Below are 15,136 nucleotides of genomic sequence, written 5' to 3' on the forward strand. Positions count from 1 at the left end.
TTTGATTCGGACCAAACTGAAAAGTCCAAAAATCCGGACCAAACAAGGTAGGTGTGAAAGGGCCCATAAAGGTCCCGTTTTTCGTGTGTTTTTGAAGCTTTGATTGTGTTTACAGTGTGCAATATAACATGTGTTCATGTTTCGCGTGTAAAAAACAGTATTTTTCACACAATTTACTTATCTGTATACCGCTGTTTTCACTGTCCTAAGAATGGGCTGATGACTTCCTTGTTCTATGAAGTCCCTCCTTCAGAAATACGTAACGAGTTCTGATTGTGCCAGCGGTTCCTGTGTTGTGATTCGACAGCAGCTTAGCGCACGTTGCCCGGAAAGGTCACGCCTCTTACCATAACGTGGAGATGCATGCGCATGCGCATAAATTGTAACCACTGATCTCTAAGTACAGCGTCCCTGGGAAGGCCAAACAAAGGTGATTGGACTCCGGGATGAAAATAACAGCGTCTCGACGACATGGCGACAAACACACTCTACAAACACAACTCTTCCTCTTCTCCGTGGGAGCGCAACAAGACCACGCCCCCTTTTTTGTGTATTCCTGTGGGCGGAGGTTAGTCAAAAAACTGTTATAGTGACGTCATTAAAGAAGGAAGTAGAGGGATGTAGTCCAAACCGGCCGGTGACTTCTGTTAAATAAAATATCTCGCTTGGCATAGAACTTTGAGCTTTATAATTTTCCAGATATTATTTATACTCTAACAACAACATTACACACTAACTAAAGTTTGAAACATGGGATCAGGAAGAACGGGACCTTTAATAAAGTAAATATTTGTGGTTTCAGAGCGAAGCGCATCATTTAGACAGTGATTGCTCTGTTAGTGTGTAGTGGCTCATTTGATTAAGTGTGAACGCTGCCCTGGTGCGCACCAAAAACCAAACAAACTGTATTGCATGTGAAAACCAAAACCACAATGTGCCATAGTTCACACTTTCAATTCATTCAGGAGTATGAAAGTTGCTGAATACTGTTGATTTGCAAATGTCATGGTTGATGGTAATGGTATAGCCGAAATAATGACATTTTCGCAGTTTCAATAAACTAAGCCTTTTTTTAAAAGTTTCACCTAAACCTTATGTTATAATAAGAAATATGTCAACACAGTGGAAAGAAAGGAGGCTCAGTGCTATTTCTCGGGGTCTTTGAGTTATTATGAGTCACTGCCAATAGAGGGCAGTCATCAGTGCTTTGGATGGATGGATGAGAATTCATTATCATGTTGGAGACCCCAGCTTAATTATAGATTTCATTCATATTTCATTCTGCTGCCACATGTCTGACTCATAATTTCAGATGTCTAATAACGCCAACAGCAGCCAAACTGATTCAGGGACACCCTGAGAGCCAGTCAAATGAAACCAGAACTGGCACGCCAACGTCCAGAGGCCTGTCAACATCGACACCGTCCTGACTTCATGGATCTGCAATGCTTAAACCCCAGGGATGTTGCGGAGCGATGATATGAGAAATATGCAAAGACGGTTGCGATTACAAACTGTTAAAGCCCCCCTGTGGTGAAAATCCAGCTTTTAATGTTGTTTATACATCTGTGTGGTGTTTTTAATATGCTTTAAGACAACCCATGTGCAAATTCATAAGTCAACAGTAAGTACTCAGTAATTGCTAGGGATTGGAATTGAAAACCGGTTCCACTCGAGAACCGGTTCTAAGTTTTATGAACCATCGATATTGTATGCCCTCAACGTTAACGAATCCTCTTGTCGATGCTCCTGCTCCGAGTCCCAGCCATATACAGACCGTGAACTCACAACTGTCCCTTTTTTCCTTTATCGGGCTTGGAAAGGGTTACACCCATTCTCAACGGTAGACCAACAGGCTCAGCCCTGCTTAGCTTCAGTGGGCAACAGGGTGATATGGTTGCTGGCAAATTATTATTATTATTTGTAGCGTCTGGACCAATCAGACACACACAAATTATTCATTTATTTAATGAATAATCCAGCAAACTCATCCTCCCAACCAAGGCCTGTGAAACTTCCCCCAAAAACTAACATCCCAAATGAAGCTAACACACACTGGCAGGACGCGGTGTCTTGTTACAGGACACACTGAGACTGATAAGAGTTTTTACGATCCAAAGGAATGTGGCCACATGCGAGAGAGACAATGGGAAGACAGAAACAATCTTTAATACAGACTTTGCTGCATTAATCATAGACTAACTGATCTATAAATTAACATGCATCCCAGAAACTGTGTGAATGATTTACTGTCTTGTGTACTATTATGTATATACTATGGTATGTATTTTATTATACAACCAACGGTCAATGTAACCTTACCCGTATCATGTCTCCTATCTAATTAATCCTCATTTAATGACTCACACTTTGATGTACATCACCTTCTCTTAGAATGCAGTGTGGGTTTGTTATATCTATCTGAGCATTAATGAACAGAAAAAAGGTAAGGCAGAAGCTAACCACACTTGAGATAGCGTCATAAATCCTCCCCACAGAGGAAAAGCCCGCTCAGAAATTTTTCCTTTCCTATTGGAAGGCCAGGCCTTCAAGGTGTTTCCTTTGTCAAGCTTTAAAAGGGCTCTTCGTGGGCAACAGGGTCGAAACCACCATGCAAGTTCATCATATCTTCTCCACCCAGCAGAGAAGAAAACGACTGCAACTTGCACAGTGACATTTGACACTCACGGACCCATCAACGAACTCAATTGTCAACCACTTCAAGAACTGTCCTCTGCACGGACCATGCAAGTATCAATTTAATGAGGTGCTCTGAAAATGATAAGCTGATGGTTCTTTTCATAGTTAAAGTCCACGTGAACTGGAAGTTGCAAACGAATTTTCTCCAGTGTTGTGACGTATTTCCCAGTGAAAAGGAATATTTAACAGAGGGCAGGGTTTTACTCTAGCGCTCCTCCTCTCCATCTCTCACTCATAGTAGACTAACGGTTTGAGGGGAGTGGTTATGTGTTTCCCAACCCAAGTCGTCAAACCTACATCATCAGAGAAGGAACGCCATTCCAGACCGGAAGTAACTTTTCAGACTTTGATTAAAGATTACGACGGCAAACAATTTTTTTCTGTGTATTAACTTGCATGGATTAATTTTTCACCACAAGACTAGTAATATGCGCTAACAAAGTAAATAGGGTCAATTTTGATTTCAGTTGGACTTTAAATAGATCTCTTCCGTAGTTCTATTTCCTGCTTCCGGTTCCATAACACTCACCATTTTACCTATGCATGTATGTATGTATGAATGTATGTATGTTCGTTTAGTTTAGTTATGTTTCTGATTTAGTTAATAAAACTTGTGCACAATTATGTATCTGATTTCTGAGCCTCTGCTTGCAACAAAGTCCCTTTTACGATCTTGATCTTGTTACATGCTCTAAGTGCTGTACATGCTAAGAAATAATTATTTTTCGGTGACCATGAAAGATACACTTTTCTTAGAATAAATGAACAATCAAAGAGTTTGTTGGAACTGATTAATTGATTGTAATATTAATTTAGCTTACCTCAAAGTTAATCTAATTAACTGACCCAAATATTAATAATTAATCATAATTGGTAATTATGGATTATTATTAATATTCCCCCTTTGAGCTAATATTGTTACATATTATTATTATTATTATTATTATTATTTTTATTTTTATTATTAGTAGTAGTAGTATTATTTCGTAAGAATCGACGAAAGAATCGGATAGATAAACAGAATCGTTAGTGGCATTGATATTGATAAAATCTTATCAATTCCCATCCCTTGTAATTGCTGAGTATTTTCTTCTTAAAACTGCAGTGAACCAAAGACAGTCTCAAAACCGCGGTTTTTCAATCGCTGGTGTTTCTGACGTCACAAACTACCTTGTAACCAATCAGGTTAATGTGTGATCATCAACCAGTGGATCTCTGAGCTGGTGTGAGTGAGTGGAGGTGGGGCTAATTTGCATATTCATAGAACCACGTATACTAAATGAGGCAAGGGTTTAGAGTTACATTCAAGCTATTTTAAGGCGTGAAGAAATTTGTTTTCAAGGAAAAAACGTTTAAATAGGCTATGTCATTTTGGTGATCAAAGATGAGTTTTAAAGGATAAAATGATTGACTTCAGGGAGACATTAAAGTGAAAGCAACTACTTCACTATTTACATCCTTAATGCGTTTCGGAATTATTGTGCACAATTCACTAGCTTATCTTTTGATAAATATTTAAACATTTTGTAATAATTTACAGACCACGTCATTCCAAACATGTATGCGGGTTCTGAATAATGTTATTTATAATTTAATACAGTTCACAGCAACCATATCTATCTAGGTCCACAAAGGATGAGGAGAAAAAAAAAATGAAAAAAATGCTTAAAGTGGTCTATAAAACTAATGCACTATATTCTAAGAAATATGATAGCTTTGTGTGGCAAACAGTAAAACGAAAACAGTTTAAGGTATATGAGTTTGGAACAACATGAGGGTTAGTAAATAATTTTAAAATTTGCATTTGCACCAAAACATAATCCAAGAAAACAAAAATGCTTGGCCAACAAACTACATACATTAGGCTACAGTGTGTTTTCTTTTTTTCCCCCCAAATTCTGTTTTCCGTTTTGTTTTTCTGGATTCCAGTTCAATGGTTCAATTAAATTTTAATCAACAAAAAGCATGTCTTGTCTAATCAATTTCATTCATAAAACATTGCAATAAATTATTAAATTGTTAATGTAAACATTGCAATAAATGTCCCGAGAGCCTCTCTTCCGTTCTCTACAAGTGTGCAACACTAGCTAACGTTAGCTTAGAGATCAAATCCACTAACGTCAACAAGCGAACAGCACAAAACAGACTCCAACGCAAACTGAAATAAAAATGGTTTCTGTTTCACAGTAACATAAACAATGTTAATCTGTAACGATTGAATGACGTCAACAACAAAAACACATGAAATGAATGCTTATACAATGTTCAGGATAATGCCGAAAAGCTATTCGATACTGCAATGTGTAAAGCAAATAAATGGCATTACTTAAAACTATAGTCTCGCATAGCCAGATTTATATAGTCTATAATTTTAAATATACCTTATAATTAAGCTATCATAAAAGTGAAATTTGAATTATCGCATCTGAGAACATGATGCCGGTGAATTGCAGAGCTGATGCAAACATATCCACATCCCTATGATCAGATGTTTCTTAAAATGCTGCCTTCTCACCGCTGGCATTTTTGTTGTGTGCTTATTTTGTTATTAAGAGGAAAGAGCACAGCACATATTTACATATTCATCTAAACGTCATCTAGACTATGTGTCTAAAATGAATCAGACAAAACTTTGCCACTCATTCACTCTACAGTCAATATCAGGAATTTAAATTTGACTAACAGTACAGCCCTACTTATTTGCCAATTCCATGACATTCTGCGCTATACGTTAAATTCCATTTCCGGATGGTATTCCGCAATTCTGTCCACTTTTTCTGCATCACGGAAATCATATGGCCCTATATGTGTGAACACTAACGCTTCCATCTTTGCAAGCACAGTTTCAAATGCTGCATTCAGAAACGTCAGAACACAACTCATGTGTTGCAAAGAGTATATTTTGGACTTTGCTCTGCATATGTTCTTGTGATGCATTGCCCAAGCATTCATATACCGGTAGTCAAGCCATAAAGCCATAAAACAGCATCTTACCCAGATCAGTATTAGGGCCGGCCAGAACCTGTCTGAACTTGTCGAGTCTTGACGCCTCTCTCTCGGTCATGGCAGGAGTTCCAGATGTGTTCTGATCCGCCATGCGGGCCACCAGTGGAATTGTGGGCCTGTGCGGGAGTGACTGCTGTCTGTGTAGTGCTGCCTGTTCAACGCCCACTTCTGACCCACAGACAAGAGAAAACACAGAATGAGAACAAACCACTGCCTGCACATGCCTCAGCCCATAAAATGTAATTATGGAGGCAATTCATGACACAGTTTGCCCCGAGTTACCCCAAGATGCTCAGCTAGTGGTAATGAAACTCTTCTCTGTCAAACTAAATCCATTATAGATCTCGGACAGATGAACCTTATATTCGGAGTGCCATCATCATTAGGAGTGGGAATCTTTTAGCATCACACGATTCAATTAATTTACATTAGATTCTATTTTAATTTCAATTTAGGGAGTCGTGACGAGATTGCATACGATTCTCAATGTACATTCTCTTCAGCAACAGCACAGGGACCAATCATTTGTGAGTTAAACCTGGCACACTTGGCAAGCGCACTTTAATCCTGTTAGATGAATTTCAGGGAAGATTGGCTGAGAAGATGCACATGCCAGAGTACTTACTGTAATTAATACTGTATAAATATTAAAAACACAAATTAGATTTTCCTGCCCAACAGTTCGCACACCGATAGTAGGCATTTAAAAAAATATATATATATATAATCTTGCTTTAATTAATTAATTTAATATTGTTTTTCTTAAAACTGGAACAATGTGTACAATAAAAAGTGTTAAAATTGTAAGGTAGGGTGAACAAACGAAATCGAATTCGACGGAATTGAAATTGAACGGCTCATAAGTGTGTGCTTATGCAACCCTTTTGTACATGTTTGTACATTAATACAAATGTCAAGACTTTGAAAAAAGTTTGTGTTCTCACTTCATAAAAAAAAAAGTTTGATTATTTTTATTTTATTTTATTTAAAACTATTAAAAAAAATTCTACTATATCTTTTGTTTTTAGTTTTGATTTAATTAATTTTCGTTTAGTCATTTTTGTTTTGTGCTTTTGTTCTTTTGATTTGTCATACATTTACAAAAACTTGCAGACATAAATACACACATTTATTGATTGATCAAATTATTTATTGATATTTTGCATAATAAAGTTTAGTCCCAGAGACACAACTTAGTTCCACACAGCCAGTCTATATGTCATTGTTTTTACCTCAGGTAAAATATACCAGGTAAAATATTTATATATATTACACAGAATACACACACACACAAACATGCACTTTATTCTATGTCAATTAGTGGGTCAGAATAAGTATGTTTAATGGGTACACGGGTATATTCTATGATATAAGTTGCTATTTTGGCAGTGCTGCACGCATTTGTCAAAGAATCACAATGCATCGGTGAATTGATTTTGTCCTAATGCTTCATAATCATGCTGTCCAAACACTGTAAGGCACTGTAAAATGTGATTGTATGCTTGTTAGAGGCATTAAATGGATGACTTTGAGATATCATTCTTGCATTAAGCATCATAACATCTTCAACATATACAGATGTTTGTGTAATCCCTGCAGAAATTAGACAGTGTGTGACGGCTGCTGACAGTGTCAACACAAGGTACTATTAAAATAGAGGCAGAACACGTCGACGGGAAGTCCATTATCACAGTCATCCATCGCCACTCTGGCTGGCAAAACGAAGGACTGGCAGAACTGTCTGACAGTGCAGGTACTGGTGGAAGCACACAGTCCCTGTTTGATATACTTAAATACTCATAGCAAAAAATTGTTTCTTTCTTCACTCAGAGGTTAAGAAATTTAGAAATTCCCTAAGTTGGTGAAATACCTGAGTTAAGGCCGTGACACCCCGACGTAAAAGAACTAGCGGAGAAAATAACTATCTATATTAGCAGGTATCAATAGTCTATATTCTTCATTCAAAAAGGGAAACCGAAACTAGGACTGCAGAGATACAAACCGTAAATAAAGCAGCGCTTGCTTACCATTTTAAACATTAATGACGCTAATCACTTTCTTCACTCCAGGTTGCTCATGTTGTTATGAAAATATCCACGCAATGGAATGTTCAGGTAAGATGATGTAAAATTAGAACAGGCTTCTGTCTGTAACGTCTTGACTTCTTCGCTCGCTTTCATCGCGTTCACTTTTATTCTAGTGCACTGAACTCTGAAAGTTTGTTTCCGCCACAGAATTAAAAATAAAAAGGTATTTGAGACTTTTTATCTCGCAAATTCTGAAATAAAGTTGCAATTGAGAGTTCTAAAGTCAGAATTGCATGATATAGTCGCAATTGAGAGTTCTAAAGTCAGAATTGCATGATATAGTCGCAATTGCGAGTTCTAAAATCAGAATTGCGTGATATAAAGTCGCAATTGCGAGTTCTAAAGTCAGAATTGCGTGATATAAAGTCGCAATTGCAAGTTCTAAAGTCAGAATTGCGTGATAAAAGAGTTGCAATTGCGTGATATAAAGTTGCAATTGCGTGTTATAAAGTCACAATTGCGTGTTATAAAGTCAGAATTGCATGATAGTCGCAATTGCGAGTTCTAAAATCAGAATTGTGTGATATAAAGTCGCAATTGTGAGTTCTAAAGTCAGAATTGTGTGATATAGTCGCAATTGCAAGTTCTAAAGTCAGAATTGTGTGATATAAAGTCGCAATTGCGAGTTCTAAAGTCAGAATTGCGAGTTCTAAAGTCTGAATTGCGTGATATAAAGTCGCAATTGCGAGTTCTAAAGTCAGAATTGCGTGATATAGTCGCAATTGCAAGTTCTAAAATCAGAATTGCGTGATATAAAGTCGCAATTGCGTGTTATAAAGTCAGAATTGCGTGATATAGTTGCAATTGCGAGTTCTAATATCAGAATTGTGTGATATAAAGTCACAATTGCGAGTTCTAAAGTCAGAATTGCGTGATACAAAGTCGCAATTGCAAGTTCTAAAGTCAGAATTGCGTGATACAAAGTCGCAATTGCGAGTTCTAAAGTCAGAATTGCGTGATATAGTCGCAATTGCAAGTTCTAAAGTCAGAATTGCGTGATATAAAGTCGCAATTGCGTGTTATAAAGTCAGAATTGCGTGATATAGTTGCAATTGCAAGTTCTAATATCAGAATTGTGTGATATAAAGTCGCAATTGCGAGTTCTAAAGTCAGAATTGTGAAATATAAATTCGCAACTGCGAGAAATAACGTGAAATTCTGACTTTTTTTCTCGCAATTGCGATTTTATATCATGCAATTCTGACTTTATAACAGGCAATTGCGAGAATTCTGACTTTTTTTCTGGCAATTGCGACTTTATTTCTCGCAATTCTGACTCTGATGTAAACTCGCAATTGTGAGATAAAAAGTCGCAATTATACTTTAAAATGTTTTATTCTGTGGCGGAAACAAGCTTACATACTGAACACCCAATCAAAGTTCTCTCAGAGTTGCCGACGGACGGCGATTCAACATGCTTAATTGGCCAAAAAAACCAAAACAACGGGGTCCGACTAGTGCAGAAAACACCGCAAAACTGGGCTAGCCGATGCTCAACAACGAAGGTTGTGTCAGGGCCTTTAAAAAAAAAATGAACCTCAAAAAAGCTAAATTCTTGGACCACACCGACCTATTATGTCATTATCATGGACCAATGGCAGATCAAAAGCGCTTAACAGCCATTGCAAACATTGAATCTTTTAGGCCTTCAGTGTCATGAAGATCTGGGATTCTAATAGTATTAAAATAAAGATGCTTTCACTCAGTTTTCTATGCTTCAGAAACATCAGAGAGAAAGTCTGAGTGACAGGTCAGTAGGAAAATACACCCTATATTAACATACCAAAGCTCAGTGGCAAACAAAACAATTGATTGACATTTCACTGACTCCAATTTGCCTGTTACAGACTCTCGGTTAATTACCAGAAGTTAAAATAAAACCGATTTAATGAAGGTCGTGCTAATTAACTAGGAAGAGGATGAGGAGAAAATGAAATGCTAGAGTTTAGAAACAGGTCACAGGTTTGATCCAAAATCTAAACTTTCATGTAAGTCTTATGAAAATTGGTTGATCTTTCCCATGCAGAAACGTCTTGCATCTAGATGACAACACAACATTGGAAATAATGACTAATGTATTCTTTTTTTGTTGTTGGTTTGTTTTTTTATGCATGTCTCTTTCAATGTAAGTCGCCATGACTAATATAATTTTATCATCTGCCAGGGGAAAATGATAACTCAATCGTTTAGAAAGGCAACAGCACACATCTTTTCAACAAGCTTTAAAATATATGAAACTTATAAAACACAGAGGTGCACCAGAAACCTTAAATACTGCATAATAATAATACCAATAATAATAATTATAATTATTAACATAAGCCATTGTTATTTTAGTATTATTTATTTACTATTATAGTATGTATTATAGTAATGTAGCTTTTAATTCTTTATATTTTCAGTTTTCATTTTCTATTAATTATGTTATTATTTCTATTTAGTTTTATTTTCCATTGTAAACTATTTTAGTTTCGAATTTTTATTGAAGTTTACGTTTTTCATCTAATAAAATCATATATTTTGCTTTATTAAATTACCAAAAACCACTTTTATTTGTTTTCGTTTACTACAAAAACAATGTTATTAACAAAACAACCAAAGATTAATATCAGAGAGACAGACTGATGTTTGACTGACCTTTAGGCGAGCCGACAGGAGCTTCACTGAGTGACTTCACCAGTCTGTTGTCACTGAGTGGAAGAGCCTCTGAACCGAAAGACAGATCTGTTGTCGTCTCTGCCCCTTCCTCTCTCTCCTCCTCTTCTTCCGGCTCTTCCTCCTCTTCCTCTTCCTCTCCGTCTTTCCCGTCAGGCTCAGTCATGCTATCCATCTGCTGCTGTCTTCTTTCCTGCAGCTTGCTGTGGTTTTCTATCACCTTATTGGCTGTCTCCATGACGACCTCAATGTTGAGATTTTGGGCTGCCATGGCGAGAAGTTCATCATCATCATCTCCAACATCCCAGGCGTCACTGGTGATGCTCTCGAACTCTTGGAAGGTGGTGGCTTTCTTTGGTTTTCCTGGCGTAGTGGAAGACGGAGGCTTGTTTCCTGCTTTTATCAGACTGCAAAAAATAGACGAGACTTTTGAATCAAACTCAATACACTGGTGTTTCACGTATAACGGTTAATAATATCCCTGCATGTGGGGAAAGACAACTCATAAAGAACAGGGATATTGTTCTGGTTTCTCTGACTCCCATTGGTAGTTGCTACATCGCTGCTGTTGGTGAATTACTAGCTTAAGTTGCCCCAATTTGCCAACTCTCATTAAAATCTGAAGACTTCCATACACTTTGTCACAGCAGCTGTCAGAGCAAATTGCTGTCATCATTTACTCGCCGTCAAGTTGTTCTAAACCTGTATGAATTTCTGTTAACACTTTAGATTATGTATACAGTAACAAAGCACTAATAAATCATTAGCAAACTATTAGTTTTTAGTTAAAGGGATACTCCACCGTTTTTTCATATTAAACTATGTTATTCCCTTAACTAAGACGAGTTGATGCAGAGAAGCTACCAAACACCTCCACGTTTTCCCTATTTAAATACAGTTACTCGCGTAGTCTAACTCGACCTAGGACGGTGACACAAAACAAAACGTTGCGCTTTTCTAAGCGTGTAAAATGGATAACTATATTGTATGGTGGAATACCACAACAAGTGCTTGGAAGCACTTCGACTTGGCGCAGTAATATCTTCACTCGTGAAAAATCCTCTCACCGGCCCCCGCTCCCTCTAGTGAAGATATTACTGCGCCGAAGTCGAAGTGCTTCCAAGCACTTGCTATGGTATTCCCCCATACAATATAGTTATCCATTTTACACGCTTAGAAAAGCGCAACGTTTTGTTTTGTGTCACCGTCCTAGGTCGAGTTACACTACGCGAGTAACTGTATTTAAATAGGGAAAACGTGGAGGCGTTTGGTAGCTTCTCTGCTTGGCCCATATTGAATGAACTGGGCTAAGCTAAGTGCTATCAAAGTGTCGCCGCAAGACAGAGCGATTTAGTGCACGCACTGAGACGAGAGAGGTATGTATCAACTCGTCTTAGTTAAGGGAATAACATAGTTTAATATGAAAAAACGGTGGAGTATCCCTTTAAAGGTACAATATGCAAGAATTTTTGCCGCTAGAGGGCGCTACATTTCAAACAACAACAACGGCGTAGCTTGATGACGATGTGAATGAGCGTGGAATGATGGGAACTGTCGTTTTAAACTCCACCGTGGATGTAAATCAGTCAGACGGGAATCGAAAAATCATGTTCATGGATGAGGCTAAGTTCTATTTTTATAATGACATGCTTTTTGTGGCGAGGGGGGCGTGGTTCAGCACGGTCTGTAATGGGAGAGAGAAGAGACGAGCGGGACGCAAGTAGGTCAAGTGGAAATGACGAACACCTGTGTCTTATTGCTGTGATCCGCGTGGAGAGATCGCTTATAAGCCGCGCGCTGGAACGAGAGAGAGACTAAAGAGAAAATTGGACGCAGAGAAAGAAAACAGGTGGATCCGAGCTCTCATTTTTTAACTGTTTTGTGCCGTGGCGGTTGCCACGGTGAATGCGCGTTGTACACGACTTCTGTTTGTGTCGCTATTGTTTTGTTATTTTAATAAAGTACGAGTCCCAGTCACGCCGACCCCTGTCTTCTTCCTTCCTGACTCTTGAACCTCATCACACTTTTATTTCATTAAAATGAATTAACCGCAAGAAAAGTAAGGTTTAATACTAAATTGGTTATCAAAGATGTTACTGTATGTCGAATTCATTGTTGTGATAACGCTGCGTAGTTTTACGTGTTCTAAACAATTGTTGTAAAAGTACATTCGTACATTCGATACTAATACTCTAATGACAGTTAGTTGACATGTTGTTGCAAAGTTACTTACAGTTAGTAGAATGTCTAAAGTGGACTATCGAAATAAAGTGGAAACAGAAATTTTGGAATAAATTGAGGGTGAGTAAATGATGACAGAATTTTCATTTGTGTGTGAACTATCCCTTTAAGACTAAATAATATGCAGAATCATAAAACTATTAATCACTACTAAAAAGCTAAACTAATAAATAAATTACAAAAGACACAAAATGAGCTGCTACTCAAAACCAGATTTCCCAAGCAACAAGGACGCATTGTATTGCTAATATTTTAACATACATTACAGGTTGAGAATAGTTTAAATAAGGAAATGAGATACAATGCTTAATGTGTTCTGTTCAGGTTGATGTTCTATTCTCACTATAGCTAGATAACCAAAAAATCATATTTCCACGGCCAGTCTGGCTCTGAATCTCATTCTAAAATGCACAAAGGCGGCTGTTTTTGTTCTAGTTTGACGTGGCACATTAATGGGCAGGGTTTGCTGACTCATTGTAGCAACATCTGTGTTTGTGACAAAGATAACAGCAACAAATGTGACCTGACAATGTATGATCACTGCTATTACTATACTATTTAATCATATGCAAAGTCAACAATCAAAATGTACCATATTCATATCCTTAAATCATGTTTCTGTGATTATTGTGTTAAAGTGACATTACATGGAATCTCTCTCTCTCTCTCTCTCTCTCTCTCTCTCTCTCTCTCTCTCTCTCTATATATATATATATATATATATATATATATATATAAAACTGTCTGTTTGTCTGTCTGACTGACTGTCTCTCTATCTATCATCTATCTATCAATCCATCCATCTGTCTATCATCTATCATCCATCCATCCATCCATCCATCCGTCTGTCTGCCGTCCATCCATCCACCCATCCATCCATCCATCCATCCGTCTGTCTATCCATCCATCCATCCATCCATCCATCCACCCATCTGTCTGTCCGTCCATCCATCCACCCATCCACTAGGGGTGGAACGGTACATGTATTCGTATTGAACCGAAACGGTACGGGCGTCACGGTTCGGTGCATGAATTTACACAGAGAATACACAGTATACAAATAAATAAAACTCGCGTGCAAATTAATTAATGTAATGCGGAACTACTGTTAGATATGCGGTTTCTTTAGGGACACCTAATTTGTTGCTTCGCTTTACCTCTGAAGCTCTGTGGCTATAATGAACAGGCTGCAATGTCAAGATTGCAATGCTGGAATTAGGGGTGGGAATCTCTAGGCACCTCACGATTCGATTCGATTACGATTCAGAGGGTAACGATTATCGATTATTAACGATTCTTTTTTTTTTTTTACTTACTTGGTACTTTTAAAGCAAAGTATTTATGATGACCCATAACGAACTTACTTCCATCTTCCTATATTAATTTTATTAATAAAACAAATGGAAGTGATTTGAACATTGCAAAGAACCAACAGGAAAATAAATGTGCCTGTACTAGCAGCGTACTTGTAGTAAATTAATACAAACTTCAGCATATTCTGAATCTCTTGCTGTAACGATCACCAGCTGGAGCTGCCCTTGTGAGCCACCAGAGGGCAGTCCACATCAGACTATCATATTCACTCACTAACTACATTTCCCATAACTCACTGCCCGGACTCATCATCACTTATCACTGATCACATTCACCTGTACCTCATTCACTGATTGCATTCACCTGTCTCATCATCCTGTTAGTCTGTCTATATATACCTTGTTCATTCATTCACTCACCGCGAAGTCTTGTTAAGTGTTACACTGCTATTCTGAGCGTTTCCCTGGTTGTCTTTTTTCTTGTTTTTGGATATCTTGCCCTGTTTCCTGGATTACTCTCTTGCCTCTGGTCCCTGGATTACTCTCTTGCCTCTGGTCCCTGCCTGTTTTGTTTGTTTGTTTGTTTCTTTGTTTTGGACTGCTTTCCTGTGTATGACCCTAGCCTGTATGTTGGATTACGCCTCTGGATTGCCCCACAAAATAAAGCTGCATTTGGATCTCCTACGTCGTGTCTCTGAGCAGTACGTGACACTTGCATTTAATAATAGACTTCTAACCAACATCCTCTTGTTATTTCCAATGAGCAATATAATCCTTCAGACAAAAAAACATTTTGCTGTAGCAAAATCACAAACAGTTTTTGTTCAAAAATATAGAACGATGTCCCAGCAGCTCTCATATAATGCTTGTGGACTTAGCATATTCTGAATAATTAGTAACATACAAAGCCGCTCTTATACACAACTAAATAATAAAGAGTTATGACTTGAAATGTTTGCTGTACCACAATCAAAAACAGCTTATACAAAAAAAGTGAATGAACATCTGCAGAGAGCACAGTTAAAATGTAACTTTTTGTGACTGGCATTGCACTGATACTGTGACTGTGGAGGGCAGTATAACGTACGTATAACAGATCGGTTTACAGTATATTGATGTGAAAACTAAATACGG

At 37.7% G+C, this 15,136-nt stretch overlaps 1 protein-coding gene across 3 annotated transcripts in view; it reads right to left on the minus strand.

Annotated features, from left to right (window-relative positions):
• Positions 1 to 15,136, minus strand: part of tbc1d22a (TBC1 domain family, member 22a) — a 157,261-nt gene that overhangs the window by 138,752 nt on the left and 3,373 nt on the right. For all 3 annotated transcript variants that reach the window (XM_079868899.1, XM_079868897.1, XM_079868898.1), the window contains exons 3-4: positions 10,431 to 10,855; positions 5,695 to 5,874 (exon numbers count right to left, since the gene is read on the minus strand). In XM_079868899.1, the coding sequence (XP_079725025.1) occupies positions 5,695 to 5,874; positions 10,431 to 10,855 (605 nt within the window). The remainder of the gene's footprint in view (positions 1 to 5,694; positions 5,875 to 10,430; positions 10,856 to 15,136) is intronic.

The sequence above is a fragment of the Squalius cephalus genome (genome assembly GCF_949319135.1).
Source record: "Squalius cephalus genome assembly, chromosome: 4".
Classification (NCBI taxonomy): Eukaryota; Metazoa; Chordata; class Actinopteri; order Cypriniformes; family Leuciscidae; genus Squalius; species Squalius cephalus.